Source organism: Oenanthe melanoleuca, chromosome 5 (assembly GCF_029582105.1).
Source record: "Oenanthe melanoleuca isolate GR-GAL-2019-014 chromosome 5, OMel1.0, whole genome shotgun sequence".
In the NCBI taxonomy this organism is placed as follows: Eukaryota; Metazoa; Chordata; class Aves; order Passeriformes; family Muscicapidae; genus Oenanthe; species Oenanthe melanoleuca.
This window is the reverse complement of record NC_079339.1, coordinates 31028889-31044821: the sequence shown is the minus strand read 5'-3', so window position 1 is coordinate 31044821 and position 15933 is coordinate 31028889. Positions and strand designations below refer to the sequence as shown.

Below are 15933 nucleotides of genomic sequence, written 5' to 3'. Positions count from 1 at the left end.
AAATAGTAATAAACTTGTATTAACTAGTCTAATTTCTCTAATAATATTCACTCTCTGTGTTAATTCATCTTATCAGAAAGATATATTGGAGTCACTTAGCAGCATCTATAAAAAGACTGAAGAGCAAAATAGAAATTTTTAAAGATTAGCTGTGTTTCTGTACTTACTGTTCAGCTTATCACTAAAATACTATGCAAGCCTTACTGGGCCATATTCAAACTTTCTACAGATAAGGGGGCTGCATCTATGTTAAAAGAGAACAAAAGAATAAAATAAAGAAATGCATTCAACATTTCAGAAAACATAAAAGTTAATGTTTCTGTCTGGCAGGGCATTTATGAAGTAAGAGACCACACTTTTTTTTTCTTTCTTTGCATGCTTACAATTTTGTGCCAATATTTAAGGGCCTTTTTTTGCTTGTTATTGTTTGTTTTTCAGTTGTTTTCCTTTTTTTGAGGAATAGAAGGGAATAAGTGTATAATGTAAATTTCAGGCCTTTTACACCCTGCATAGGACAACAGTAAAAATCTCACTTAAACACACGGGGGCACCAGTAGCTCATCTTGAGCAGTTTATAGCATTTAACTTCATGACTGGAAATGTGAAGTCCCATTTTCCTTTTGCAAATACAGCCTACCATAAATTCAGTACAACAGAAAGCTTCTTGTGTGGTTTGTTTGTTTGTGTTTGATTTAGTTGTTTTTATTTCTTAAAAACCCTTTAAACAAAGTGGTTGTTGCTGAAGGTGCTGGCATGACAGCCCAGGGTCTGAAGTCTTCAGTATGCAGAGGAGGAATAATGCTGTCACCCTCAGTGACAACAATAAATGGTGTCTCTTAAATTGTGATTGTAGGTATAAGGAAATCTAAAAAATACAATGCCTCTTAGGGAGGCTTTTGATTCTCCTGCAGAGACTTCTCATAGCTACTGGAAACAGGCTGGGGTTTATTTGATTATTTTGAAAGGAAATTAGTATGTTTATTGTTTTAGAAAAATGTAGTTACTGTTTGTCAGATTGAGATGATAGAATTCAAGAGACTGGAACATTATGCAAATATGTCTGCTAAAAACTGGTGGTTCATGGCTTGTCAGCATGGACTCTGTACAAATAACAACACTCTACATCAAACCTACTGCCCATAAAATTATGCAGATTACTCATGCATATTTATAGTGTCTATTTTGTTTACATTTTACTAATAAGAAAAGTAAAGCTTTTCTTATTAATAAAGAAGTGTATTACTTTGCTGTCTGTCCTGTGTCATACCTGCAAGACAGGTACTTGTTTCCTACAAGAACAGTGGAATCTTTGTGTTAGAAATTTGCAAAAGCTTTTGCTGATGGATTCCCCCAGTGAAACCAGTGCAGAAATGACCTTTTCACTCATTCACCTTTGGGCAAACGTGTGCTGTGCCATACCCCCATACATTTGGATTTCCTTGGGTGACTACAAGTAATAATTGTACAAATCTGGGGCTCAGCAAACACAGCAGTGTGACTGCTGCACCCTCTCTGCTCCAGTTTAGGTGCTCTGTGCCAGAGTCTGTGCCAGCATCCAGGGGGAGCAGTGTCAGAGTGGGGGAGACCTCCCACAGCCAGGGAGGCTGATGGGTTACTTGTTGTGGTTTCTGCTGTGGTTTTGTTTTGTTTTGTTTTTCCAAGTTATCTAGATAGCCCAGAAAATATGACTTCAACATTTAATATGGACATCTGAAATTTTTAAGATAAAATGAAAGTGGCAGTCCCACAGTTTTTTATACAACAATATATAATTTTTTGATTTGTATAGATTTTACTAAAAATACCTATTTTCTTTGCATTTTTTTTCCACAGATTGTAGTGTTAAGCACAACCAGAATTTGAGTATCAGGCAGTGATACATGTCATTAGAGAGGTGCCTTAGAATGCTAATTTCTGAATTTAAGAGCTAATGACAGTGCCAGATGATAGCAGTGAGTTACAGTAGATTTTCTTTATCTGAGTGATATGGCACAGGTCTATGAAGAAACTGCATGTAAAATGTTTATATATTTTATAACTAACTCCACAAACAGGAAAATAATGAGGTAGTGTGATTTCATTTTTATTAAGGAAAAAAAAAAATCTTTGAAATTTGGCCTGTGATGTCCTTGACTCCATGTGAGTTTATAAGCCATGAGCAGCATGAGCCATAAGCAAGCCAAGCTGGTGTTTGTGCTGCTGCAGGGAGGTCGTGCCAGGTTACTCAGAGTGCTCCACAGCTTTCCTCTGGAGGAGCAAGGGCAGGATCCAGCAAAGGCAGTAGGTGTTAGCACTGTGAGCTCTGCCAGACTGAGCACTGATGCCCTGGAGTGCAGGAGGGGTGCAGGTGCTGCTCCTGTGTCCTGGGAACATCAGGGGAAACTCTCAAACCTTGTGTGCTTGTCAGAGAAGTCAGTCAGTGGAGAGCATAAGAAGAAAAGAGTATTAATCCTTGTTTCTCTCTAGATATCTGTAACATTCAGGTGGATCTGACTGAGAAACCTCTTTAGATTTGAGGCTTTGAAACCTTTTGTTGGAACATCCTCCTCTTGTGATTACAGGGTGTGTAGGTATCACATACCTCTGCAGAGGAACCAGAAAGATAAAGTGACTGCAACTCTTAAAAGCTCCTGGTACCCACTGTTATGTGAACAGACTGCTGCTGCTATTCATAAAGACATCTTTAAAAGATGCCAGCAAAGGAGAGTCCCACCTCAAGCAGCTTTAGGGAAAGAAGGATGGCAGGTCTGTAGGGATTTAGAATTAATAGATTGTCATGTACCTAAAGATAATTAATCAAATAGAATGGGATTTTTAGCCACTATGACTTTTTTTTTTAACATTTTTTAGTCGAGGGAAAATCCAGTAGGAAAGGTAAGAAACCTGAAGAGGAGAGAGAATATGATAGCTTCTGTATTATCTGATGCTTTTTACTTTTCTACATTTTCTACTATTGGAAGAAGGTATAGAGAAATTGAATATGAATCTGTCACATGATGTGACTCTTGGGGATGATGCTGTGCAGAATGAGGAGTTGGACTTGGTGATCCCTGTGGGTCCCTTCCAACTCTGCATATTCTGTGATTCTGTGAGCATGCTAGGGTTTATACCTTTCTGCACTTCTCAAAATCAGCTGCATTTGCCATGCACCCACCTGAATTTTAAATTAACTTGCAGTAAGAAAATACTTTAAAATTTACTTGGTTCTATGAAGAGATATTTTAGAAATCTAGAGTCAGAAGAGACTTTTACTCTTGCTTTTGGTGTTGTGCCAGGAGATAGGATCTCTGGCTCTCTGCAAAGGTTTCCAGAGCTTTTCTCCCTTTGCTGGCCGTGGTGTGTGCACTCAGCAGTGCTCTCAGCTGCAGGGATGAATGAGAAGAATGTTGTCAGCTGAGGAGCTGGTTCTTGCCCCTGGGAGCTTCAGTACTCACATCAGCTGATCTAAGTCCCTTTTGCAGCCCCAAAGAGCAGCGTTGGTCCTGGTCTTACCCACCAGGGCTCTTCATCTCCTGCTCTGTTGCATCTTCACTGTGTGCCACTGCTTTTACCCAAGTGCAGAAGCCTCTTCCTGGCTGGGGTGGTTTTGCATGGCAAGACCTCTCCTTTTGGAGTTCTGAGCCAATACTGGCTCACCAGGGCAGAGGCTGGAGCCTTCCAGCTTGGCACTGGGAATGTCACAAGGAGCTTGGTTGGGGCAGTTGGGAATTCTGCCTTGTAGCAGCTGTCAGACAGGCATGGGAAGGCTTTAAACCTGCTGTTGAACCAGCTGGGACTTTGGGCCATCTGCATGGAAAATGGAGTTAAATGAATGTGAATGGGGAAATGAACATAAAAATTTTCTGAAGTTCAGTGGAGCAGTTGAGACAAAACATGGATGTTCTGGATGTTCCTGGTGCATCCAGGCTTCACATCACAGGAGTGAAAGGAGTATTTTTTTCTGAATCTGTTGACACTGGTGGGCTTCTCATGCAGCTGGTATCAAGTGAACAAAGTGCCAGTGAACAAAGTATTCCAGTCTTCCATTGGCACATTTACATTTATAGGACTGGTGTCCCATCCCTGGTGGGATAAAGGAGCTCACTGTTCTCCTTTCCTGTCCCTGTTCCCAGACCCACATGCTGCACATGGCTAGTAGCTTGGTAGTGCTGTGGCAGTGACAGGGGCAGGGTGGGGTTTGCTGGCTTTGGTTTTATTTTTTCACTCTGCTGGTGTGTGGTGTGTGCTGCACGATGCACTGTGTGTGTGACAAGGGTCAGCTTATCCACGTGGTGAAGTGCAAATGCCACTGCTCCTGAAGGACAAGTTAATACAGTCCATTAGAGCACTGTGCAACCAAGGCAAGCATAAGTTTGCTTTTTTTTTTTCTGCTTTGTCAGCAAGTGGGCTGCTGGAATTTTTTATTGTGTTTACAGTTTGAATAATAATGACATATAAGCTACTGTTATAAATTTATTGTGAGAAGCATGGGCATTACTTTGGTCCTGTTTCACAATAAGAGCCTTTAATATCTTAAATATTTGTACTGTTTGTAATTAAAATATTGGTTAAAATGGGATTATTTGCTGAAAGCAAGGTCAGTAATTGTGTGATGTGTGTGCTTAAGGCTTTAGAAAGAATTGTCCCTCTGCAGAGAAATAGAAAATTAGTCTTTATAGTTTTAAGAAACTTTGTGTCATTAAGGAGAAGACAAGCTGACTCTGGAATCTGGGGTGCCTGAGCATGTATAGCTGTAGTGTTTTTGTGTTTCTTGAGGCATGCTCTTGAATGGTTAAGGAAGTTGGCTAGGTTTGCATTTTTCCATTCTTTGTTCTCCTGTGCTTTTTCTCCTTCCCTATTCTCTTACTTAGCAGCTTCTGTGGAGTAGACAAAATGTGATAATTCATAATTTTTTTCAGTTTTTCTCACTTCCTGTGCTTAACCAATTTCAGCAAGCAGGATAGGACTCTCTAGGATGAAACTAGCAAAATTATAATTACAGCATTGGGGCAGTAAAGCCTTTAGAAGTGTTAGAAAGGGTAAGGGAAATGTGAATGCATTTTCTGCATTCAGGATTTTTTGAGAGTTTACATGATGGGTGGTCCTGCAGATAATAAAAAAAAGAGAAAGTAAGTTAGTGGATGCTGGGAAGCATTCTGTCAAACCTGCCTTTGACTGGGGTGATGTTCCTTTTGAATGTGACAAATGTAGATATGGCAAGATGTCTGGGGATGGAAGTGCAGGGTAGTATGGGAAGCTGACACTGGGAAAGATGTATCTCTGATTTCTTGAGGAGACATTGTAAACAGTCTTGAAGATTTTTTTTTTTTCCCCTGTGATAAGAACAAATAATCCAGGTTAACAAAAGATTTTGCAAAGTAGGAAGTATGGTATTACATCTCTGATTAATGTGTATTTGCTCCCTTGGGAACCTTGGGCACATGTTTGCTTGGAGCTTGTACTGGTCAAGGTAAGAGGTGTGATTTTTGCTCAGGGATAAGATTCCCATGTGAATTTGTGAGGGGCTTGGACACTCTGAGGCACCTGGCATGATTCACTCAATAAAGGGCTTTAACTTGGGATTTGGGATTTATTTACTCACAACACATACTCATGATCCTTCCTATTTTGTATCTCTGTGCTAGGATTGGCCAGACTACCTATTTTCTGAATTTGTAACTGAGGTAACTGTATCTTCACTGTGGCATGGGAAATAGTTTCAATGAGACTGAAAGGCAAATTTGTCCTCTTTAAATGTTCAGCAATTCACTTTTGAAAATCCGTTTTCACTGACTTTCTTAAACTGACTCTTCTGGGGGACAGCACTGCCTGTTTGTATTTGGAGGATTGCTCTCCACAGATTTGCTCCCACTGTGCTTTACACCACCAGTAGATGGGTAGCAGCAGCTAAAACTTCCATTGGATGTGCTTGATCAGGGCAATATTCAATACCTGCAAGAAATTAGTTGCTCTTTTAATCTTTTTGTCCTCCTAGAGTGGAATGGTTATGTTGTCTGCATGGATGGGTAGGTGGGAAACTCATACAAGACAGTTTTGTACTTAGAACTGAGTTGAAATGGACGCACTTTAAACTTTTAATAATCCCAAGGATCTCTTACTGAAATCAGCTGATTAAATACTTCTCCACAATTATAATAATGGTGAGGGACATTGTTCTTTTTTAGTTTTCCACCCTGAACAGTTCAAGACTAGTTCTAGATGGCTACATACATGCATATATTTTAAATGAAATTCAAACCTTACTTAGGACAATGCTGCTCTTAGCCCAAGAGACCTAAACCTCTAGTTTATCCTGTAGGAATGTGAAATACTAATAATAAATGCTCACAGAAATCTTGCACGTGAAAGGGAGCTGATTGCTTTGGAGTGTTTTCTTTGCTAGTGTGTGGCACAGAAAAGCCTGTTCATATAAGTGAGGGGATATGGAAAAAAGCACAGATTTATCTAGCTCATCCTTTTTCAGTACAAGGGTGTTGTCTGTACTACTCTGGATTTTTGGTAGTTCAAGTTTGAATAATTTAACAATGATGTCTCTCATGATTCCTTTGCATAGGAAATTATGAAATATTTCTTTCAAGGTGCCTTGTCTTTTTCTTTCAGGCTCTTCCCCAAGGTTCAAGGAACTGATCTGCCGTTTTTATATCTGTCTGTATATGTTTGTATCCCAATATTTTGACTTGGTAGCTTGCAGTATACTTAATCCTAATATGTTTCTTTAAATCAGAAATGTTATAATACCAAAACTAATGCAACTAATGAGAGTTACTGTACATAATACCCCTATCCTACTTTCTGTATTCATAGCATTTCATTTTTATCATTGTGGTCTTTGCTGAGTGCACTATTTATCAGAGTTTATAAGGAATGAGCTTTGCTGATGCTATTAAGTCACTCAAGTGTGCTAAATTATGGCACCAGAGCAGGTGCTATTGTCTGCAGCTCTTTTGGAAAGAAAGGAAAAACCCTCAAATGATCCTGGACATTTATACCTAAAGGAAACAATCCTTTATATTAATATGAAAAGATTGGTTTGTATTCAGTCAGGGGAATTCTTGGCAGTCAGTTTAAACTTGCATGTATATATAGCACACTGGAGCCTGCTAAGTACCTCTGTTTCCTTTATGGATGGAGCTTTGGTGCCAAGAGGTCTGCACCACATGCAAGCACAGATAGGCTCCTATCTGATGGATTGTCCCACACTGTATACAGCATGTTCAAACACCTATTGATTGTGTGGTTCTGTAGTTTACAGCAGAATCATAACCTGATGCTTTTAAGTACAAATATATAATCAATCTTCACGTGAAGGAACTCAGGACAAAAGTATTTAATGCAATATATTAGACATTATATTAAATTACATCAGATTAAATGTATGTTATACTTTTTTTTAACCTCATCACCATGATTTTATTGTGTTACAAGCATCATCTTTGTGTGGACTATGGACTAAAAGTACAATAAAGTCCAGAGTGGGTTAATGCTGTTCTGCTGTTAATACCAGGTCTTGTGGTCAGCTGCAAGTGAAACCTCCATATAACAGAGATGCAATTTTTAATAGGAGTATTTTTATGTTTGTTATGCATCTGTAAAGCTTTTCTGCAACACTGCATTGCTGAATAAGAGACTGGTACTTGAGGGGGAAAATTAGCACATTAATTAGATTTTAGTCCATTGTGCAAATAAAATGGAAATATATGTGCTTGTGGACTAATTTGATTTGCTATAATGCCAACATCCAGCTGATCATTTGCAAAATTAATTTGCAAAATTTGCCTCAACTGCCACTTCTAAATGTAGAAATGAATACAGAATTTGAATGTTGTATTTGAGTGCCTTCTGTTAGCAATTTTTGCAAGTGATTATGTTAGCTTACAATGTTTGTCTGTATAAAAGATGATTTAGGCTGTTAATGTTTATTCGTAATTTGGGACAGGAGTACTTGAATGATTCTTTTGGAGCAGCTTTCATGTTCAGAGGCTTTATTCACCTCTTCTGGATCTATGAAAAATGTGTAAATTTAAAATAAGACTATTTGGTGATAATATAGTGATTTTCCTGTTTACCCAAGAAGTTGTATCTGTGTTCACTCATTAACTCATATTTTCCAATTGTTCAAATTCCTTTTCCTCTCAATTCATTGTTAGTAGAATTTATATGTTGACTGTATGTTGTTATCCCTTATTATATAGGGTTTAAAAGAAATATTGCTTTGCTGTCACACAACCATCTCCATTGCTGCAGTGTGTGTGGTGGCTTTGTCAGGGAAAAAGAACATGCATGAAACTAACTTTTTATTTGTCTGAAATTCAAAAGAATAGTGTACAATAGTATTTAAAAAACTCCACAAGCAGCTGGGGTTTAGCCTGTGGATGCATTTGGCCAGTAAGGCATGCAGAAAAGATCTGGGACAGATAATTATTTGTGGAGAGACATAGAGAGAGAGAGTGGCCTGAATTTGGTTCCCAAATCTTTAGTGGAAGCCCCTTCTTGTCAAAGGCAAGACTCCCAGCTGTAACCCTGCAGTGGTGGTGCTCTGTGTCCCACAGGGAAAATCTTGGATGTAAAAGTGTGAAGTCACTGGCTGGGATGCTTTGTAACACATTGACTGCTGTGGAGGTGGAATATGAGAGCAAGAATTCCCATCAACAACAGGGACTCTTCACCACTTTCCATCATTACAACAGGAAATGCAAATTTACATTTAAGTATTGGTTTCATTTAAAAAGAATTTTTCTAGGTGTACACAACCAAATTTGCTAGAATACTATGGGCCCCCAAAGACCTTAATATTTTAAACCCCCTTGGGACTTAATTTATTAATGCATTTCTAGGCTGTACAGATCATATTTCTTTCTACAGTGTCATTAACACTGTCTTCCTGCCATGATGCTGTCCTGCCATATCTTCTATTTTTAGCTGCTATAATGAACAGTAATAGTATCAGTGACTGAAGATTATTGTGCTTTTACATGTGTCAGGTTTCATTATTTATTTTTCTTCACATTTTCTTGCCTAAAACTTTCATACTTAAGGAAAAAAACCCTAAGACTAGTAATATGTAGCTGATTTTGTTTCCTGGGTTCATTTTTAGTTATCTAAACTACTGAATTTAGGTCATATAGTTATGTTTCTAAAAGAGACGCTTGAAATCTAAACTTGGATTTGTCTCAAACAATTATATATATAGAGAGAGAGAGATTATGCTTTAAATTGAAGTCTAGATTACTTGGACCAGCTAGAGTACTTGCAGTTTTAATCTTGTAAAAAGACTGTGCATAAATTGTCTTTGCTAGGTGGTGCACATGAGGGTCTCCAGCACTTGGGTCCTTACGGCAACATCCCAAACATCGTGGCTGAGCTGACAGGAGATAATGTACCAAAGGATTTCAGTGAAGATCAAGGATATCCTGACCCTCCAAACCCCTGCCCTATTGGAAAAACAGGTAATTCAGCTGTAGTCTTTGTACCTCTGTCTTCACTATACATCTTTCTTTCAGCACTGTAAAACCCGTGATCAGAAATGAGGGGTTTTTTTATTCTCTGTGCCAGGAGAACTGTTGAGAAATTGGGTGTTTTATTGTTTCAGATGAGCCTTTTTTAAAATTTTTTAAAATGTATATGTGCACCTCCTGTATTGCTCTGTGATGCTGGAGGTCACATGAAAGAAATCATCTTGACCTCAGAGTAGAAGATAGTGAGATTTATGAGAGCATCACGTTCCCAAGGGAGTTCATTTTTAAGCTGGCTCCTGAAGAAAGTTATTCTGTACAGATGAGATTTACCCTTATTTTAGAGACTTTCAGTGTGCCAAGAGGAATGAAACTGTCTGCCCTGATCTCCAACCCAGACCATGAGTCAATATTTAAGATACCCTGGCTCCCATCCAGGCGTTTATAGCTCACTGAGGGTGCATCTGTGCCAAGAAATGAACTCCAGGGATGCAGCCCAAGGCATTGCAGGCAGGCTGGCTCTGGCAGAGGGGCAGTGCAGCCTTGTGGAGCCAGAACAGTGCCCAGGACACACAGGGTGTCCTGTTGAAGGGTCACCAAAGCAGCCCTGCACGTGCATGATGCACACAGACCCTGAGAGAATGGGTCTGCTGGTGTTACTGGGCCAAGGAATGACTTCCAGTGCTGAAAGCACTAGTAAAACACCCATTGGCTGCCTTGGGACCTGGAACTGGGAATGAGCACTCTATTTTTCTCTCATTTTTTATTTGTGAGCTAAGAGATACTTTCAAAATGTTTTCTGTTTAGTTTTCTTTTATGTTATTTGGATAATGCAGAACAGTTGTCTGTATTCTTATTTTAAAATGTTCTAACTAGCTTAGAGTTCATCAAAAATAATACTTGTTATGAGAAGTTTTGTGAAGTGTTTTTTGCATTTCATTCAAAAATTGTACAAAATTTCAAATACTCCTCCCTTACTCTTTTCTATTACAGCCCATTTGGTGGTGATGCCTTCATCTCTTCTCAAATAATACTCATCTTCCCATTTTCTCACTATAGCTGTGGTCTGACAAGTTGCAAAGGATGGGTTTAGATTTTCTCACACACACAAGCACACACATGGACTTTCTATCTTCCATGCTTGCCCATTAGACTTCTGTTCATGATTAGATAAATAAATTAATAACATGGCATCCAGGGAAATGCCTTTGAAAATCCCTTCCATTTTTCTTTCTTAGGTGAAATAAAAGTTGTTAGCTAAGCTAACACAGTCAGATCTGAACACAGATGTGGGGGAATTCGCAGGGAAGTGCTGCCTGCTCAGATAAATGGCTCTGTCATAGGTATGCTGTGAGTGAAGATAGTATCTGCTAGGATTAGAGTAAAATGTTTTTCAGAGCCTTAAATGGAAATTCAAGTGGTGACTGTATTATGCATACAAATTACCAGAGGCCTTCCTCAATCAGGTCTGTGGATTTGCTTAATGGAAAACAATTTTTCCAGTCACTGTCTCCATATGCACATTCCACAGAGGAATACATAAGCCTGGAGCACTTGAGTTGAAGACTTTTGGATTAGCAGTCGTAGAGGACAGCCACGTGTCCAGCTGCCCTTTGTGTTTCTGCCAAAAGACACAGATGCTCTGAGGTCTACCTCACTTCTGTTGTCACCTGTTCCTCTCTTGATAAAACCTTGTCCCTGATGAGGCTGAAATGATTTCAAAGTGTTTTAGTAGTTTCTGAGTTACTTAGCCAGTATGAAGAGGTTTCCCCTGTTTTCTATTGGCAATTTTATTTTTTCCCAATCCCAATAAGAAAAGAGAGAAAGCTGGATGTGTTGAACTCAGAATAACCTCCTCAGGTCATTGAATCAACTCAATTTTAAGTCAAGGCTTTACTGTTTCCCACATCTGAGGGAAAAAGATAATCCATCTGCAAATCTTTTTACATGATGACACACAAGGACAGAAGGGAAAGTCCACAGGTGTGTGCTCTGGAGTGCCTGTGTTCTGGCAGATGCAGCTGTTTGAATGCCCAGCATCATGCCCTGGCTGGTAGGATCTCCTTGGGTATGTCTGAGAGGGACTTGGACTGCAAGCTCCCCATGCTGGCCAAGCAGTGGGAGCTCCAGGAGCAGACTCCATCCAAAAAGCTGCTATGGCCTCAGGTTACTGAAACTTGTTTAAGCTAAAGATGGCTTATTTTGGTAAAAAAGACTGTAAGTTGCTTTTTAAAAGGATATGATCTTGATGTGACACTATCTACAAAACCATCCATTGTGGTTAAAGGAGGTTTCTGGACCAATCAGATTAGTTACCAATCTACAGAAATGTCTTTATCATAAAACTTCTGCTACATTAGCATTTTTATGGGATTTTACAATGCAGAAATGATTTTCAGCCAGTGGTGAAAGAAATTCTGTCTTTGCTCACAGCACTGCTTTACTTGTAAGCATTTAAAAAAGAAAAGAATATCCCTTCTGAATCAGAACAGGATGCAGTTCTAGGTAAAATCACATGCAGTAATTAAAAGAAAAACATAAAGGAGGGAAAGAGCTTGGAAAATAAATTTCTTCAGTTTTCATTAAGTTTTTTTTTTTCTAAATATGTATATTCTGACAAATTTGTTTCAAAAGAAAAAAACCTGATATTTTCTAGTCATCCAGTTCTTGATGTTTTTTTTTAATTACATGATTGCATTTAAGAAGTTTGGTGCCTAATGTGGCACATATTGAGTGTTTCAAAGCTACTGTGCACTTGGTGCTTTCTTTTGCAGTTGATGATGGGTGTCTAGAAAACACCCCAGACACAGCAGAGTTCAGCAGGGAATACCAACTGCACCAACACCTTTTTGACCCAGAGCATGACTATCCCAACAGGGGCAAGTGGGTGAGTACATGCTTCTTGCTTGTTTTTATTGCATGTGAAACTGGGTATTGTCTGCTGTGTGGGGTACTGTGAAACCACAAGGACAATATTGACCTTAATGCTGGAAAAATTATCACCCTAAAGGAAACTTCTCAAAAAAGGTGAACTTGACCTAAAAAACAGAAACAGTGCTTCTGATTGATAAACACCCCAGAAAATCAGAAAGTAGAAATCCTTTTTCAATTACCTGTCCCAAAGCATACAGCTTGATAAATGCAAAAAACCACATTTTCAAACTACAGTGAACATGTAGCCAAAGTTAGTGCAGATCTGAAGATTTCAAAGCATAAGGTGGCCCTAATCTGAAAGAATATCCAGGTTCAGTGACTATTCACTGTTCAGCTATTTATATAAAAAATAGAAAGAAAATACAAATGGATGGAGTGCAGCAGCATGAAACACCTTTTAAAAATCTAGGATCAGGCAACTTGCTTAAAGGAATGCTCCCCACCTTAAGGATTTTGGAGGGCTTGATGCTGCTTTGTCCTCTAGTCAGGTTATGCACTGTATTATATTGAAAACCTATTTGACACGTCACATACAATAAACACAGTGAGCTGCTCTAAGGGCAAAAATCTTGCTCTGAGCATACAAGGACTTTAATAACTGCAGCTAGACTATTTCTGCAGGCTAGAGGCTCCAAGGAAAGCTCTGCCACTTAATCTTGGATTACATCAGTTAAAATGTCCAATCCCAAATCCTTTTTCAGGCGCCAGGAAAACAATAACAGTGATCATAATTTATGCTTGTAGAGCAAATAATGAAATCTCATTTTACATTGTTGTAACACTTCACTTAGGATTGCACTAAACCAGTGCTCTGTGAGCATATATCGATAAATGGACATGTTTGGCAGTCTCTTCTCCTGCTGTAATTTTGAGACAATGATTCATCTTCATAATCAAACCAGTGTAAGATTTATAGTCTTAATTACTTATGCGAGTGCTAAATTTCTGGAGAGAATCATGCCAAAACCACCAATTTTGGAAACTTGTTGCATTCTAAGTAATTACCATCAAAGGTTTTCATTTCAAAAACACCAGATGGTGAACATTCTTATTTATGCCAGATAAGGCTGTTAGTTTTCTTGTTATTCAAGAGTACTTTACTTTCATAATACCATTCTGAAGACTACAAAAGCACTTGTGTAAATCTTTGGCCTATAGAAATATTTCACAATCAAGCATACATACTGTGTTTTCATCAGCAATATATATACTTAATACATGACAGTAAATCGTTATTGAATCCTGAGAGTTTTGTATCTCCGTCCATCACTACTTATTCAGGGGAAAAAGCTGCTCATGTGTGGATTAAAACACTCTTAGATATTAAACAGTAAACATACCTAGCTGCAGCCTAGCCAACTCCAGATCTTTTTAATTAGAGATGAAACAGCTGGTAATGTGCATGAGCAAATATTCTGCTGAGATACATGAGAAGCACCTAAAATTCCCTCTGCACACATCAGTTTGTTGCTGCTGCTCCTGTTGAAGAGCCCAGGACCTGATGCCAAGGGCTGTGATGGCTGTGTGCTTACAGACTATGTTTCCATCAGCTCCTGCAAGCTGACTGGGCACCAGCCTGTCATCACCAGCTGCAGCCCTTGCAGCAGCATCTCCTGGACCTGTGGCATGTGCTCCCAGCTCTTGGGGGAGCTTCTCCCCAGCCTTTTCTCACACTGTGTGGTTGAGGAAGCCTTGCAGTTCTCAATGACTTGTCCTTTCCTGGTGCCGACATACATTCCTAAGTGTAACCACAGAAAAGCCCAGATTACATTAGCAGGTCAGAAAAAAAGGACCTGCTTGTCTTACTGGGACAGAAACAGGTTGGTTGGCTTGTTTTGGTGACAGCCTGTCATGCTTGCAAAGCTGTGGGACCTCTGCAGTATCCTGTGAATAACAGACACTTTTTATAAGGGTCAGGCAAGTTTAGAAGCTGTGTCATGCAGCAGAGTGTAAGGTTATGGAGATACTAAATATTATGTGTAAGTTCTGCTATTACATCTGCAGATACAAATACATAAATCATAATAAATATGTACTGGGTTAGGAGTGGGAAGAAAGGGGAAGGATTTTTTGGTCTTTGTGTGAGCTCCCCATCTCTCAGTATGCTGACCTGTGTGAGAAGTTTAAGGAGAAGACTCTGTTTATAGAGTGAGATCCACAGCTTACACTCTCCTCCCCTCTCATCATTTGTGGCAAACATAGAGGGGAGAGTGGAAATAGGATGAATGAGTTTTGGAGTTTTCTATCCTTGTGTATAGCTGTTGTTTCTAAGATTTCAGGTTTTCTCCCCATTTCAGACTTTCCCATGTAGGACACAGATACTTTCTGAGTGTGCCTTTCTTGCATCTTGCATATTGGCTCTTTGGATGGTTTGAGGAAGTTTCTTTGGCATCCAGAAAGACTTGCACAAAGATAATTTACAATACGTGATTTACAATCAAATCTAAAAACCTCTTACATATTTTGTTGGTTGAAAGTATTTTAACTTCTGATTTTTTTCCACACAAATCCCAACCTCTAATCCAAGTAGCCAAGAGGATGCAAAGGAAGCTCCAGGAGTGAGGGAAAAGTAGCAGATCACATGCAGCATGTATCTACACGAGGTATATCTGTAACTGAAGGAAACTCTGTGCCTGCATTCTTAACAAGCTCTCAGTGAGGGATGAACACTTCATGGGCAGATTTTGGTGGCTGATGAGGTCAGGCCAGTAGAACATATTTTCAGGATTGCTGTTGTCATAAAATATGTTCTTAGCTCATGCTCCACGACCATATTTGTTTTGTACTCCACATAATGCCACAGTAGCACTTAGGATCTTAAAACATTCTCCAACAGACTAAACAAAATATGGTTTCCTTGAGCAGGAACAGTTCAATTGTAAGGAATTTTTCAGAATGACAGAAATGCTAGCTCCAGTAGTCCATGAAATTCTTTCTATTTCAGAAACACCCTTTTTTCCTCTCATGGAAGTATAAGGTCAAATACTTTACAAAGAGAAGCTTTGATGGTGCTTTGTTTCCTAAGGAGACTAATTCATGCATCCTTGAGTTTCTTTAAAATGTTAAATTTAACTTTTCGTGAAGTGAGTTTGCATAAATGACTAGCCAAGAATGTCCCCCTTGGCCAGCTTCATCTCTGTTCCCTTTTGGAACAGCTCAGACAAAATAACTGAGGTTGGACAAGAGATAGACCTTGTGAATTTGAGGTTTAATGAACACAAGAAGTACAAAACAGACAATTTTGGCAGATTTCATTGTAACACTTGAAAATGTTTGTTTTTTCTCATATCAAGGCTGCAGAGAGAGTTAGAAGTGTTTGGTGAATTTGTCTCGTGCTAGAATTACACTTTCTATTTATATAATCAATGTTAGGTCAGTTGTTTATAGCAGAATTAATGGCCTTGTTTATATAGTCTTCTGCTTTTATACATGTAATTGTTCTCTCCTTCCATTTTCAGGTTAGGGTTTGGTTTTGGTTTTCTTCATAACACAGAATTGAAACAAAATGTGTTGAACATGTGTGTGTTATTCCAGACTTTATTAGAAT

The 15933-nt window shown here is 38.9% G+C and overlaps 1 protein-coding gene across 2 annotated transcripts in view; it reads left to right on the top strand.

Moving 5' to 3' along the window:
* Positions 1 to 15933, top strand: part of LOC130253666 (neuroendocrine protein 7B2) — a 40560-nt gene that overhangs the window by 18076 nt on the left and 6551 nt on the right. For both annotated transcript variants that reach the window (XM_056492419.1, XM_056492420.1), the window contains exons 3-4: positions 9297 to 9446; positions 12227 to 12339. In XM_056492419.1, coding sequence (XP_056348394.1) covers positions 9297 to 9446; positions 12227 to 12339 — 263 coding nt within the window. The remainder of the gene's footprint in view (positions 1 to 9296; positions 9447 to 12226; positions 12340 to 15933) is intronic.